Consider the following 16,872-nt stretch of genomic DNA (forward strand, 5'->3'; position numbering starts at 1 on the left):
TTTAAATGCTTTCCTTCGATTAGCTGTGTTCCCTAGCCATCATTCTCTTCCTAGCTAAAGCTTCTGAGATTTAGTAAGTTATCATAATTCTCTACACACTGCAAAATAATTTTCAATTAAAATCTCCTTTCAGCTCCATTTACTTCATAGAAAAATCTACCATCCGTAACCTGCCTGAAGCCCTGCAGAGCAAATGTTCCTCCTGGAACTGAGAGACCACACATAAAGGCCCAGAGGAAGCATGTGAATGTTAGCCAGGTTAGGCTCTAGGTCAGGGGTCAGGAAACTACGGCCATGGACCAAATCTAGCCTGTCCCCTGTTTTTGTATAACTTTTTTAAAGCTAAGAATGATTTTTTACACATTTTTAAATGGTTGAAAGAAAACAAAACAAGAATATCTGTGATATGTGCAAATTACATGAAATTCAAATTTCAGTGTCCATAAATAAAGCTTTATAGAACACAATCATGCCCACTGACTTATGTGCTGTCTATGGCTGCTGCTTTTGTGGTATAATAGCAGAGTTGAGCAGCTGTAACAGATACCATATGGCCTGCAAGCCTAAAATGTTTATTATCTGGTCCTTTAAAAAAAAAGTTTGCCAACCTCTGCTCTGGAAGATGAAACGATGACCTCAACCAATTCAGAGAATCCAAAATTATCTGTCACTATAGAAATTCTAATTAGAACTCTTTGAATTTTCTGTGGAGTCTCATTCTCTACTAATCTAAATTTCAGACACATAAACTTTAAAATATGGTTTAGTTTTCATAAAGTTAATGGTTTGACTTTGCCAAAATGATTACAATTGGTTTCAACAGGGCTATTTTTACTTCTGTATAGTTTAATAAAGATTTTTCTTTAAATTAAAATTTATTTAAAAGTGTAGAACGACAGATTGCAAACATAGTGCAATATTCTTTATATGAAGTTCTAGAATAGGCAAACTAAACCTATGGTGATAGAAATCAGGTCAGTGATCCTTTCTGAGAAGGGAGAGGCATGAGGGAACTTTCTGGGGTGATATTTTGATACAGAAGTATGGACCACACAGGTAAAGGTATAAACTTACGCATTTTAGGGTATGTAAGGGTTGGAAAAACACACACCAAGAGAAAAAGTAAAAAAATTTTTTTCAAAGATGTCTTATAATTGCTTTAAACTTCCATTAAGACAGGCAGTCTAAACCGAAAGGAACAGATTACTTACAGATTTCAGCTGAATACCCTGCCGTATCTGGTCTAAAAGCGCATCCCTTCCAGAGCAGGACACCGGTCGACTGTTCTGTTCCACTTTTTTTAGCTGAGCACCCTCTCTGATTTGATCTAAAAGAGCTGCTTTGCTTCCTGCAGAAGTTGGAACCTGATGGTCACCATCGGAAGGGAGGCCGGGGGGAGGTGGCGGCCCCGGCGGCGGGGGAGGTGGAGGCGGCGGGGGCGGTGCCGCCGGCCCCGCCACCGACATTGGCGGAGGAGGTGGCGGCGGCCCGGAAGGCGCTGAGGAGGGAAGGGCCGGAGGAGGGGGAGGGTACATCCTGTTTGGCGGTGGCGGAGGCACCCCGACACCTGGCCTGGACGGAGGCGGCGGTGGCGGCGCAGCCGAGGGAGCTCTTGAAGGGGGCGGGGGAGGAGCCCCTCTTCCCCGGGCAGGAGGGGGAGGAGGGCCCGAACTGTGCGGAGGCGGCGGGGGAGGAGGCGGCCCTCCCCGGGACGGTGGTGGAGGTGGTGGTGCTGCAATGAAAACAGAAAAAAAGAAAAGCATGCTTCCCCCCCCCAAAACATGATACTGAAAAAGCGGCTCATTTCAACATGTATTAAAAAAAACCAATATGAGGGGGAAAAAAGAGGCCTCATCTTTGTATGTTACTTTACAAAGATACCTGGGCACAGATGATATCTTACAACTCTGTTTGGGACTACTCGGCCTGAAGATCGCCTTCGTGGTCTATCTTGAAAAAATACTAGCTAAAATAGTAGAATTTAGTTTTTAGGAATCAGCACCACTTATCAAGGTAAGGGAATAAACACATTTTTATGTAATAATAATAAAACTATAACAATGATATCAAACATTTTGGGCAATAAGCAACATTTTACATTTTCATAAAAATGGATACCTTCTCTCTTTAAAGAATCAAGTATATTTAGTTGTTTTATAAAATTAATTTACATTCAGAATTAAATAGCTAATGTAGTATAATCTATTAGAATTTATTCAAGTTAATCTGAGCTAAACTCAACTTTTTGACAATGTAAATCTTTGTCACCTAACTTACATTTGTAATTTATATTGTCCTACATTTTTACATGTATAGAACATATAATAACATATAATACAAGTTATGTAATAAATATATATTATAGTGATATATAATACAATATATCATGTATATATTGTATCTGTTGTACTACATTAATAAAAGATGGTCAGCAATTCCAGTGATGGCATTAAGGGAGGCTGGTTGCTCAGCTGAAATGTTCAACTACTTATCCATTAACAAATTAACTGAGAATTTCTAAACACTGTAAAATTAAAGTTATTAATAAAATATTAACATTATCCTGGTAGTAATGACATATACATTCTTATTTTACTTAAGGGAAAATGTAAGCTAAAATAGAGAAACAAATTCAAAGTACAAAATTTATTACATTTCTAGAGACATGATTTTACCAACAGCATACACAAACTTACATAATAATGAACTTCATTATTTCTCCATTCATTTAAAGAGTGACTAGAAAAAATAACTATTTTTAGGAATAAAGAAATCCTAAAACCCATAACAGCTATTTGTATTTACTGGTACCAACTAATATATTATTGATGGATACTTCGACAATCTATATAATAAAAATACCTACCTTAATTTCAAATAATAATAGGCTCAGATGCTCAATAATGCAATGATACCAGAGAAGAAAAGGCCCCCCTCAGTTCAAAGGAAATCAAACATTATCTTCTGATTTTATTTGGGACTATCATGGAAATACACTCTAAAATATGCTATCAAATATAGTCATAAACATTAGATGAAATATACGGAAAGGCCAAAGCTCACAAGGGTACTGTCTCCTGGCATAGAAACTTTTAAAACTGGAAATAATATATAGCTGCAAACAGGACAGTCATCCTACTTGGATACAGGCCATCACTGAGGGAAGTTCCTATGATTTACACTCAAGGCATACTGGAGATCTGGGTGTTGCAGCTAAGGTTCACCCAATTTTCTCACCAGATCCAAGGCAAGGAGGTTTAAACTTGCTAAAACCAAATTCTTTTCCTAACATAATTTGTAATAACAGGGTAAAACCAAGAGGATATGGCATATGTATATTATGTATACTCCCTGAATAAGATAGTACATCAAATCCTTCAAGCAGATACAAAGATTTCATTTTAATCAGCTGAGGTTTACATTTCAAAAATCAATGTTGTCTGAACTAGCATTTTTATGATTTAGTTGTTTGTTAATCAAGAGGAAAAGGACCCACTCTATTCTACTACAAAAGGTATTAGTCCATCATTTCCTGTGGTTTCACCAAGGACTCTGGAACCATAATCTTTTCTATGTACAATGATGTATCTCTTCAATAGATAGATTTAAAGTTCTTTTGAACTGGGAATAAGCACATTTATTGGAATAATTTGGGACTCAGCTAATACCCATTCAAAGAGACAGTAAATTATTGTTCAGGCAAAGGGAGAGCCTTAATTGATAGTGAATAAATTATCAACTGCACCAAGTTTGGGTACAGCACAAGTTCAGCATTTCTATTATCTGAAAAGTGAGCAGTAACATCTCTGTATTTTCATGAGGAAAACATCTATTACCAACTTTCTATTTTTAAAATCTGTATTATGCCTACATAAAAAAAGGAAAGTATGCAGAAGATATGCCATATCATACCAAGGTAAAAAGGTGAAAGAATTAAAACAGGAGGAGAGGAGAGATAGCACGTTAGGTTCACATGCACAAAAATGTCTGCTGAGCAGATCACACACCACTGTGAGAAAGTCTGGCGGCCTACAGATTTTCAAAACTGAGTCACACGAACACCAGAATCAGAATGACAATGATAGTTCTTAGATATTTAATAAATACATAAAGTAAAAAGCATGACACAAACGTTACAACAAATAAAACTGTTCTTACTATCAAAGCTTAGTTAGAAAAGAAGAAAGACTGAGGCTTATGGAAAAAACCCCGTCTTGATGCTGCACTATAAAGAAAAGTTGATATACTTAACTTTCAGATATTATTTCAGATCAAATTAATATTAAGAGTAATTGGTAGATAACTCTAGATATTTAAGGGAATTATAAGCAGAAATTGTAAAATAATATAAATATAACTAATATTTAAAAGAAATGTAGTTTTATAGAATTCAGGAAACTACTCTCATGAAGATGAAGTAAACCAGGCAAGTATTATTCAAGACAAATTTAAACTTATGGGAATACTAACAACTCTCTGAGTAGTCATTTATAACTGCATGTTTGCTTATGTTTAGTCCTCCCCACTGCCCCAAATTAATGTAAAAATGTAAGTATATTTTATGTAGGTTATTGAAATAATACCAATTGTGAAAAGCAATCACTAAAAATAAGTATATTAATAATAAAAACAGTGGTGCAGTTAAGAGGTAATCCACAGAATTTCAAAAAAATTATCTAAATTACAGATGAAATATGAGCTCTGACTCATATAGAAATAAACTTCCTTTTTTACTTTAGCATCTATGTAACATTAGTTACATAGCCCCAAACATTAGTTTGAATAGAAGGCAGAAAACCTTACTGGATGTTAGATTTGGAGGCAGGATAAATGAGTTGTAGCTTCTTTGAAAATAAACACATGCATAATTTAGTACACTGGGCCAAATAACATCCCCCATACATACCACTCCACTGTGGTGGACCTAAGAACAGATTATTAGAAATTAATGGACTTCAAACAATTGCAAAGACACACACACAAAAAGATACAGTGGAAATCACAAGGTCTCCTACTTTTTACAAATTTGATTACATGATTTTACAAAATAAATTTCAAGAGATTTAAGTTTTACAAAATATATTTTTATGATAACTTCATAAACTTCTCTGTCTCTAATTTTTTTTCATACTTCTGAACACACTATATGTTTTGCCTAGAAAACATTTCCTTAATAAAAATCATTAATCTGTCTTTTTATTCTTCCTCTAAAAAAATGTACCTTCTATAAAATCAATCTTGGTTGTCTAAAAGGTTTCAAACTGGGAGTTAGATTCTTGAGTATATGAATCTTGAGTATAAGTTCCCAAAGCATGTTTTATGTAATGCCTGTGAATTTTTTTTGTTTTAGGTAATTTAATTGAGGAAAGACCTTGCCTAATTTGATGTTTTAAAAGCAATTAGAATAAAAAGCAGTAATAATAAGTTTAAAAAACAAACTCAATTAAGTTAATACAGACAACTCTCAGTTACAGATATTCAGGTGAGAGGGCAGCAGTATGGACTAACAAATGTCAAGAGTATTTATAAACTTATAAATTCAGAGAACTCAGAGAGACCCTGAAAATATTTTGGTATAAGGTGAAGGTGAGTGGTAACAGTGGAGAAAAAGAGAGTCAAGGAACAAACTAGAGGTCCACAAGACCTTCCATCATCTGTATACTAACGGTAACTACAACTCATTCTGGCCACATTAAAAAACAATAATGTTGCTGTGCCCCAGATGTTTTTATTAAAAATCCACAGAATTTGGAAATGTAATCTCTTCATGAAATAAGATAAATTAGCATCATACTAGTTTCAGTGGGACTAGCATTGTGTTTCCACAACAGTAATTATGACTGTATACTTGTTTATATACCTGTTGTCACACCAGACTAAGATTTCTGGGGGCAGAAACCGTACCTTTATATCGAATATCCTGAGTAGAGACCAGTGCTGACATAACAATGTTTACTGAATATATGAATGAGTGAATGAATGAACATCAGCAGTGAAAAAGATACAGGTAAGTCAAATACCTAATTGAAAATGAGTTAAATTCTTCAGAAGAATGCTATGATTAACTGGAGCTTTTGTTTTGCTACACTATCTATCATGAGTATGCAAAGACTAGGAAGAAGAAAAGTAACCCCAAATGAATAAGGTGGCAAAGAGATAACAGTTATATTAGAAAACTCAGAATTAACTGTATTTGCATTTTACTGTGATAATTATTAAGATATGACCAAAAAACAAGGTGATTTAAATAAAATATCAGATCTTAAAAGGTTGCAAGTTGTTTGTGCTCTCAGGTACCGAATGACAAATTTTATACTTTAGCCAAGAAAAAAAATGTATTTCAAAATAAATAGATTTTTCATTATTTATATTCTGAAAATGCTTATTATACATTACAGAATTCATGATTATATTTAAATTACTACTTCTGAATTGTAATAAAAACAACATTGATAGTGGTCTCTAAGATTCAGTAAGTGAAATATTATGCAACTATTATTTTTTATTCTAAAACAAATAGCCAGAAGATTTTGTATGAATTTTCATTAATTTAATATAAGACTTTTTAATAATAAGGAAAGCCTTGACAAGTTTTTCAATTATACTGAAATAATGTAAAACACAGTACACTGGGCCAAACTAGTTCTCCATAAATTTGAACATTCTGCTTAAGGAAGGTTCACGTGAATGTATGTAGCTGTCGTCCATGAAACTGACCTCAAAAGAGTCAAAAGAAAAAATAGATCAGAATGCCTGAATAGAAATAAAAGTTACCTTGCCTTCGTAGTTCATTTTTAACAGCTTCAACACCTCCTGTTTTTTCAATGAAGTCATATATAACTTTTGATGTTTCTCTGTCTTTAAGTTGTGCCTCTGAGATTCCACACAGATCAAAAAGATTCTTCAATTCTGGATCCAAATTATTCAGCTACAACAGACAAAATAACTGCTAACTATAAAACCTATGTCAAATTTTTTACAATAGCAAGTTGAAATATTATTCTCATATCTATGCCCTTTATGAAATTATTTTCTTTTATGTTTATAAATTTTTAATATAGTTAGATTATTTATATGCTAACTAAACTGTCTTACAAAAAATAGAAAAGATAAGAACAAAGAATAGGTTTTATATTTTATCTCATCTCTCTGTTCCCTACCTTTAAAAAGAAGGCATCTCATTTAAAGTTTTACTAATCCTTCCATGACTCAGACACCTCTAATGCTCACCTACTATTCCACCTTGTCCTAAATAAGATTTAGGTATAATCACAAATACCACAAAAAAAGTAAATCATTTGAAAATTTGAGGTCAAGGACCTCTTTATGACCCAAGCACCCTGTACAGTGCCCAACACAAAGAGGCACTCAAAAAAACTGTGGTGTTAACATTGTAGTTCTAACAAAAATAACCAAAATAATTTTTGACCCCAATCACAAGTAATATTTCTTTTCAAATAATTTTTCCAAACCCTGATTATCTGCCAAATGTTAAATACGTAACTTAGGTAACCAAGTTTCAACTATTTTGCTCACAATGCTACAAATTAATGAATGATGAAAGTGCCAAAAAGAATAATAGAATAAAAAGACCTAGATAATTTTAACAATTGGATATTCAGAATTTTATTATAGTACTTTCCAGTAATTTGGCATATATTCCCCTCGAATGATCACTTTGCAGAAATAATTTTCTTCTCTTGGCTTTCAAAACATAGAGTTTTTACATTATAGTAGATAAAGCCAAGGAGTTAAAAAAAACTTTCTCTTTAGAGACTTAGCCATCAATGATAGAACAGTCTATGATTTAAAACCTCAGTGGAATATGAACATAAATACAAGCACATTCCAATAAACACTAGAGTTAACAAAAATGAATAAGAATAGAAGTCTAAAGATAGGCCATGACATTCCCACATATTTAGAATAATAATGCTTATGGCTTGAAAAGACACTTACATCAAAGCCAGTATTCGGATCCCAACCAACATGTCCAATGTGCCTAAAGCAGTAGATAGAAAAATATAGAAAAATAAAATGCATAAATGGCATTAAAAACCTAATATATATGAAATCCAATCCACTCAGTGAATTTTTGGCCTGAACTAACAGTTCTCACAGACATAACCATATTCAGGGAAAAACTGTACAAGTAGTCAAGAAACCAGGATTCTAGCCCAGGCTCTGCTACTAATTGGGCCGTAACATTTTTACACAATCTTTCTGAGTATCCATTTCCTTAACTGACAAACTAGCATAAGAACACAAGCATTATATGTATGAGAGGACAGGAGTTTTGTAATGAAGTAATGAAATAATGGATAAGAGAATGCTTGAAATATGTCAAATAAATACCAAAGGTATGATGCCTACTATAGACTGAGTATGTCTTCCGAAAATTCCTATCTTGAGACCTAATCCCCAATGTGATAGTTCTTGGAGATGAGGATTTGGGGAGGTCATGAGAGTGGATTCCCCAAGAATGGGATTGGTGCCCTTAAGAAAGAGGTCCTGGAGAGCTCTCTCGCCCTCTTCCAACATGTGAGGACACAGTGAGAAGATGGCTGTCTATGAACCAAGAAGTGGGACCTCACAAGACACCGAATCTTGCCTGCCTCTTCCTTTCTCACAGCCTCCAGAACTGTGAGAAATAAATTTCTGTTGTTTATAAGCTACCCAGTCTATTGTATTCTGTCAGCAGCCCAAACAGATTAGGACAATGCCTTTAGGCAATTTCCAAATATCATTTATAGGGAAAAGTGAGATTTCCTTTTCATGTCCAACAATTAGTTGAAAAAACAACTCTAATTTTTCTTTTCTCATGGGTGGAAAAGTAAATAAACTAAGATTAATAAAATGTCTATTGAGCAATAGCCTTTAAAAAACTCCAACAAAATTTATAGCTGAAAAGGTATGCAAGTGATAAATATAAGGGTTCTCCCAAAAAGCAAACCAAACTTTCTAACAATTTAAAAAACCAAGAGCAGAAATGAGTAAATCAAAAGTAAAGATAAGAATAATAAAAGAACTGTCTTACTGGAAATTGCTTGGTGTTCCAATATCTGCCTTAGTTAATCTCTTCTTTTTAGCTTTTCCTTTTTTCTTTTCTTTGGTATGGGAGATGTTGTTGACTTGTGGACCATAAAATCTATTTGTTGTAATTTCTGGATTTTTTATGTCAACTGTTGCCATGGGTAGATTAGGACCTGCAAATAAAGTCAAAATAATATAAAAGGGATATAATTTAAGATAACAATTATTACAATCATAATTTATAATTTAAATATTTTTTTCCTGCGGTAGGACCACTTCATTACTATAAATTATTTAAATTTTAAACCTGCATGTTAATTTTTTATAATTTCAAAAATTCCTATATTTCCAAAGTCTATAATAAATTCTTTTTTTTTTAAAGTGTCTGTCTTTAATTCCATATAACTTTCTTACAGATTATACCATCAGTTACCCGAAGTGAAAAAGCAAAAGAGAAAGCAAAGCAAGACGCATATGCCCAAAACAGAGCAAGGGCAAAGGAATTTCATAAGGTGAGCAGCCACCGCCCCCCCCAATTTTTTACGTCTAAGGCACATCAGAACTATAACTGATAAATGTTATTATTCCCTCCACAGAAAACATTAGAGACACCTCGAGCCAAAAATATATGCTGACTTTCCGTACAAAGTGTAAAGGGTTTTTTTTTTTATTATGTGTAACACAAAGTTATTTAAGTCAATAAATTTTTAAGGAATTTCACACGTTCTGATTCTTTCCATTGCCAATCACCTTAGTTCCTCCAAACTCATAATCTTCAAGATAAAACAGCCCTTTCAAAAAGAAGTTATCATGTGAGTCAGCCCACAATTCTTTTAGTTAGGCTTCTTTGATCTCCAATGAAATATGGACACACTTCAAAATTCCCCACCTGTAATCTTTGGGATCCAATTTCCTCAAGCAATTTACTTTAGGACCATGTTTAGGGTCAGGAGATGGATCTGCCTGGTTCTGAATTTGACACCCTCTAAAAACGTATTAGGTTCAAATCATAGTCACTCCTAAGCCATCACAACCTAGTACAGATCATTGGGATATGCCAATACCTAAGATAAAAAGTTTGTTAGGTTTTTCACAGTTTACTTGGCAGCTCTGTCTTGTAGTTCTTTCCCACAGATCTAACAGGTAGTTCTATGAGTAAAGGAAACCACGCAGTTAATCTATGAGGCGTTTCCAACGATGTAGGTTTACAGAAAAAGCCCCATCGGGATAGACCTCAACTATAATAAATTCTTAAACAAATTAGCATAGATACATTATTTCAAAGCAAACTCTTTTTATAACATTAAATCTCATGAATATAAATTTTCAACAAGAATTTAAATTTAATTGATCTGATCCATCAAATTTTGACTGTAACAGCCTCACATCCAACACATTACTCATTGGTAAAGTGGCATATATTACATAGGAAGAGTAAAAGAAGCATCGACTTTGTTTTAAATCTAGTAAAGAAGTCTAGTCTTACTTCTTTATTTCAACTTTATTAGTCTATGATGAACAAAAATTTATACAAATATTACTACCATTTTTTTCCAAAACTGTCATACTTAAGTCTAGTAGTATTCCCCCATTATACATACACTTTGGCTAGCAGAAGTACAGAGCTCAAAAATTTTAAATAGAAAAATTCTCAAAACATTCCATCTTCCACAAGGATCAACAGTAAAAAGATCTCAAGCATCTTCAGGTATTATTAATAGCATCATCAGGAATGACACTAAACGTAGCACACAAAAATTTGTTTTGTAATTCACAAAAGTATTTTGGTCTTAAAAGTATGAGAGTCTGAATGAAATATATTCATCTTAAAAATTCCTTAAAAAATTTAACCAAAGGGCAACACATGTTCCTTAGAGATCCCATTTTAACATATGATTCTCTGATATAACTTCCTATTAGACCAAATTCCTCTGAGATGATATTATTGATGACTTTTAAAATACTGTATAAAATATAATCACTACTGTGCAGAGAAACAGTCAACATAGCAGGCCTGAGACTGCTATCTTTAGAAAGGCCTGCTTTGCAAGGTTGGCCCTTAGCTGGCATCTAGGATCTAGGATTTCAAGAGGGTTCCCATTATCCCCTGATAAGATGGGCTCATTGTGTCTCAACTATTTGTGCTAACAATGTGGTTTATGCTGAATACTTGCTTCCCTTCTGGGAGTCTAGAATCTTGGTATGTCCTAGACAGAAGATGCCCACGTGACTAGCCCCCAATAAACCCTAGGCACTGAGCTTCTTTAGACAACAGTTCATGTGTGTTGCAACAATTCATTGCTGGAGACATTAAGCATATCCCCTGTGACCAATGAGAGAATACTCTTGGAAGCTTGTGTGTAGTTTCCCACAGACTTAACCCCATGTGTCTTTCTCTTTTGTTAATTTTTGTTTTATATCCTTTCACTGTAATAAATCTTTGCCATGAGTACCTCTATGTGCTCAGTCCTGTGAGCCCTAATGAATCACCAACTGGAGGAGTGGTCTGTGGAATCCCCAACGCAAGCATAGAATGGCAGACAGAAATCCCAAGACATTACAGGCTAATGTATATCGAGTGATCACTAAATGCTAACTTGACTATAATTCTTCAATTATGCTGAAAACCTCAAATGCATCCTATTCATAAAAGTTGTCTGCAATAAAATATTTACCTATATGGGAAATTATCTATAACTAATTTTCTCTCCCTCAACTCTACTATTAAAGACGAAACAGAGTTAAAATAAAATTATAAATGCCATCTGCCACTTTATCAGACAAACAATTTTGAAAGAGGTGCAAAATTCATCTATTTTCCCTTAATATTCAAAGTCTAATTACATAAGTATAATATGTAAATGTCTAAAGTTCTATTTATAATTTCACACAAAATTCCATGGGAAGTTGCTCATATTGGCAAGAAATAAAAATTCTTCTTGGAAAAAATGGAAGCTAGTGAACAATACGGATAAAACCTTTAAAAGCTGATTCAGTGTCAAGGAATAATCTGAAAATAATTGGATCAAAAGTTAAAGGTTAGTTAAACAATATAGAAGGCTTATTAAATAGTAGATAAAGAACTGGATTTTCAAATTGGTTCAGATTCAAGATTTCAGAAATCACTGTAGTTTCACAAAATAAGGGACTTATTAAAAATATCCAGAATTTGAGCGTTAGAGGGTTGAATTGGGGTGATACTAACATTTTCATAGACTTAATCTAGTAATATGTTTTCACTTCTCATTCTTCCCTTTCTGCTTTCTCTCCTCTTATAGTTTATCATTACCAATCATCATCAGCAACACCGTCCAAATTAAGATGTTGCAAATTATTACTCTCCTATCTTTACACTTAATAACATTTAAGAACTTCCTTGAGACAGATTTAGGTTAAGTCAGAGTTAGGCACTCTCTTTATACATGTCATCCTTCCTGAAATAGGTGTCCAAATAGTAATAATGAAGGAACAACCAGATTCACCATTAAAAAATAACAAAAAATTTGGGAATTCCCTGGCGGTGCAGTGGGTAGGACTCTATGCTTCCACTGCAGGGGGCCGGGGTTCAATCCCTGGTCAGGGAACTAAGATCCCTCGAGCCATGTGGCATGCCAAAAAAATGAAAACAAAAATTTAAAAATTATAATTAGTTTTTAGGAAAAAAACAAAAATAAAAACATTTTGATGCTACTTTAGTTTACGTAAAAGTAACCAATTATACTATGGATGTCCTAAATGCTATAGAGTTGGTAAGGTTAATAGTTTAAATTATCCAAACCAGTAAATTCTTTTCTGGGAAACAATAAAGTTAAGGTTCTTATAAGCCTGATTTATAACTCACTAGAGAAAATAACTCAGCCATCTCTGAAGAAAGCTCAAGGATGAAGAAGACAGGAATAAAATATAAGTGATATGCAGAATGAATACCAAAGTTTCCCCTCCTCTCTCTACCCCAAAATCAGGTGTGGATATATTGTATGCATCCACCAAGCAGTTCATAAAGCTGTGGCATTAGCTCCTTAGTGTCCTTACACATGAACTTCATCAGTACTGGTTAAAACATTATTTAATTAACTCTACATAGAAAAGTCCAGATTACAGAGATGTACAGAAAATTGATATTAGCTGGGAAATTAAAGAGCTTTTCTAAATCTTTCATTTTATAGATAAAAACTAAGGACAAGAAGAGTCAGGTGACCTGTCTAAAGTCACACAATTAGTGACAAAGGGAAAGGTGGACTCTACTATCTTGGTTCCTACTCCACTACTCTATTAACTATTATAACTTTTTTCACAAAAGTTAAATGACAAGGTGATTGATAATGCTAACTTTACAAATGTTATATTTTATTTCTTTACCAATTTATCAGTTCTCTTAGTTTGCAGTCCAACAGTTCATCATTCAAGAAATACTTACGAATAACTTTCAATATTTAGAAAAAAGGCTTTTTACACATTTAAGAGATTAGGTATTTGGATATTCCTGTTGACAAGCGTCATTTTACAGTTTGAAGATGTTAGGAAATAAATTTAAAATAATGTTCTAAAGCCCAATTAAATATTTGTTTCAAAAGTGACAGACCAAAAAAGTGATAAGTTGTATAAGGCACAGAGGTATTTTTTAATAAACTTTATGAAAGATATGGTAATGGAAATACTCAAATCATATCTAGTAAAGTTTAATTATTCCATTTCTGAAATTACACTCATCCTAAGAACATGTACGAAGTAAACAGATAATAAAGGGGACTGTTTCCCTTCTTTTTCAAAAAGCAGTCAAAAGACAAATTACCTTCTTCTGATTAAGGACAACTGTCAGAGAAAAGATTTTTTAATATTCTCACTGAACAGCATTTCTAGTTAATTTTAAAACTAAAAGAACAAACTAAAGTCTTCCCCTTAATTACATAAAAAGCAGAGAGCTCTCACCAAGGTAAAATAGTTGAGAAATAGGGGGCCTAGAGGCCTCCAATGTCAAGCAGTCATGAAGCTGAGAACAAATCATTGGAAAGCATCTAAGCTAAAAGGTGAGACTGACCAAAAAAGAAAAAAAAGAAAAATATATGGATTAGGAGTTAATGAGGAAGACACTGAATTGTATTTCAGGAATATATGTTACTTCTACATAAAGTGTCTTTTTAATAGTTAACAATGTGAAAAAGGTTTGCTAAACTGATCTTCTAAATGAGGATCTGGGACAAAGCTCCTGTATGGACACTGCTAGGCAGTTAAGGTGTCCACTGCCACCTAGTGGCAGTGCAGCAAATGCAAAAAAGTAATATGCCACCTGCAAAATAGTGGTCTCCACACCATGAGGAGAGCAAGGGAACCCACTGCACAGCAGGAGAAAATATTAAAACTTCTATTAATAATTATGTTATGTATATTTAAAAAATATATAAGTATGCAAATATTGTCAAGACATGCTGTATAATTTCGCATTTTAACAATGCCATTTTTTTAAACTCTCCTTTCATTTAATGAAAAAAAGTTTGGCACCACTGTATCAAAGGGTTAAAACTTTAGATCTAAAGATTTAAAACCAAGAACAAACTCAGAGAAAGAAACTGCATTTAATTATGAGTATCTCTCTTACTATGGGTAATAAAATTGTAAGACACCATTGTCACATAAAGAATATCCAAATTCTATTATGGATTAGGTGCCTTTTCAAAAATATATTTTATATGTATTGAAAAGATTAAATTTTAAAAAAACCATGAAGTATTTACATCCTTAACTTTAATTATATTATTTGTACAACATCTACACTTTAAAATCACACTCAGGTTACTTTCCCCAAAGATGGTACCACTAGGAAGCCTTCTGCACTGGTATTTAATATATGCTCACAGAATGCCAAATAGTTTAATAAATTAAAAAAGACATTAAAATATTGAGCACAGAACAAGGGGGAAAAATTCTAACGCCACATTAAAGGTTCACGGATGAAGGACTTCTGGCTCAGCTGCTTCTGCTTCCTTTGTTTCTGTGACATACTAGCTGCATACCTCAAGGCATGTTACTTACTCTCTTCAGGTCTCAGTTTCTCCTTCAAAATCATCTTGACACAGCACAGTGGTTAAGGGGGCAGGCTCTTGAGTTAGAACACTTGAGACTGAATCTTGCTCCACTTTCCTAGTTTTGTGACCCTGAGCAAGTTACCTATTTGTGCCTGTTTACTCATCTGAAGTAGGGATGATAGCAGCTACTTCATATGGTTTCTGGACAGTGCCTGGCAGGTAGTAAGTGATCACTAAATAGTAGCTGCTATTATTATCACTGTCATTGCCTTCATCGTGATAACTATACTGATTAAGCACCATGCTAAACACTTTGATTACTTCATTTATCTCCAAGCAGCCCTATAACGTATTAAAAATTTCCATTTAAAAGAGAAAGTCAAAGTATACAACACTTGGCACATGGTAAGCACTACTGAAGGTACAGTCAGAGTTTTTTAAAATTATACTAAAGTAAACCAAAATTTAATACAGCAGTATTTGGTTCATGTTTTTGTATCAGGAAAACAAATTTAAGGACAAAATCAGAAGGCAATATATTGGTTTAAAAGAAAAAATACCCAACAACCACTAACAGTTGTCATATATTAAGGACTCTGTACTATATTAAGTGTTTCCCTGAATAATCACTCTAAATTCTGATGAGAGAATTTGAGATGCCTTTAAAAAGCAGCAGCTATATTCCCCATTATAACGAAGGCTCCTGGAGCAATGTTCTTTACTATCATAGGGTCAGGGGTCCCACTTCAATCTGATGAAATCCACGGATCCTCTCTCCCCAGAGAAAAGAACATATATACTTACAATATTTGGCACAAAGTTTCAGCGAGGGTTTATGGGGCCCAGGATGAGATTCTATGCCCTAGAGATCTGGGACCTTCGTATTCTGCTTTTATTCTTTGGTATAAATACATATATTTTAAATGAATCCATATTACTTCAAGTATTCGTTAGCAAATTAAGGAGAATTATGTACAGCTACTATGTGTTCTAAACGCACCAGCACAGTAAGCATAGCTACTATTTGTTTAAACACACCAGAATAGTTAAGTGTTCATTCTTGAAAGGGGCTAGTTTTATATTCCCAGTGTGAAATAATCTTTTGAAATAAGAAAAAAAAAGACTAACATGAAAATAGGAAATGAAGAAATATGCTAGATAAAACTTACCACTTTTAAGGAAGACATTAAGACCAGGTTGTACAATTTCTAAACTTAAACAACTGTGAATAAGGAATTAAGATATAAGTAATAGTGATATTCACCCTATACAGTCTTCCCTCATCCTAGAAAAAAGCCAAAGAATAGTACATTTCTAAGTCCCATCTGTTATTTATTTTAAAATAAGAACACAATAAACTACAGTATTTAATCGTAGATATTAAATACTAGGTATTAATATATGATACATGTTTCCACAAGATTAAATTAAATCTAAAATCTTTCTGATCAATAATTATCAAAGAGCTTACCGTTTGGAGGGTCTCGTCTTTTCTCTGTTAGGAAATAAAGGAATATTATTAGACATATGCAATACAAAAATCAACATAAAAAAATCAACTCATCTAAACTGTTTTATTCCTACGTCCATATATAAGTGGTTAACAAGTTTCTCTGAGGAACTGACATTGGAGCAGACATTTGAATAAAGCAAGAAAGGGAACAACATATTGAAAGGCCCTCAGGAGGGAAGAACATGAAGGAACACCATAATACTGGACTGCAGTGAGCCAAAGGAAGAGTGGAAGGAGAGGTCAGAAGGAGAACCAGGGAACTGGAGCGTGTAGGGTCCCACAGGGCATGGGTTAAGGAATATA

The 16,872-nt window shown here is 33.7% G+C and overlaps 1 protein-coding gene, 1 long non-coding RNA gene and 1 other non-coding gene across 4 annotated transcripts in view; 1 reads left to right on the forward strand and 2 right to left on the reverse strand.

The window, feature by feature from the left end:
* The window catches only part of WASL (WASP like actin nucleation promoting factor), a 71,269-nt gene that overhangs the window by 15,975 nt on the left and 38,422 nt on the right, over positions 1-16,872 (reverse strand). For both annotated transcript variants that reach the window (XM_019924637.3, XM_019924629.3), the window contains exons 5-9: positions 16,528-16,551; positions 9,038-9,206; positions 7,960-8,002; positions 6,775-6,928; positions 1,212-1,732 (exon numbers count right to left, since the gene is read on the reverse strand). In XM_019924637.3, coding sequence (XP_019780196.1) covers positions 1,212-1,732; positions 6,775-6,928; positions 7,960-8,002; positions 9,038-9,206; positions 16,528-16,551 — 911 coding nt within the window. The remainder of the gene's footprint in view (positions 1-1,211; positions 1,733-6,774; positions 6,929-7,959; positions 8,003-9,037; positions 9,207-16,527; positions 16,552-16,872) is intronic.
* Positions 9,435-9,750, forward strand: LOC117313609 (uncharacterized). Its single transcript, XR_004528166.2, has 2 exons — positions 9,435-9,545; positions 9,630-9,750. It is a non-coding gene; the product is annotated as an uncharacterized lncRNA (long non-coding RNA).
* LOC117313659 (small nucleolar RNA SNORA18) lies at positions 10,142-10,272 on the reverse strand. The gene has a single exon (XR_004528247.1). It is a non-coding gene; the product is annotated as a small nucleolar RNA SNORA18 (small nucleolar RNA).

This window comes from Tursiops truncatus, chromosome 9 (genome assembly GCF_011762595.2).
Source record: "Tursiops truncatus isolate mTurTru1 chromosome 9, mTurTru1.mat.Y, whole genome shotgun sequence".
Taxonomy (NCBI): domain Eukaryota; kingdom Metazoa; phylum Chordata; class Mammalia; order Artiodactyla; family Delphinidae; genus Tursiops; species Tursiops truncatus.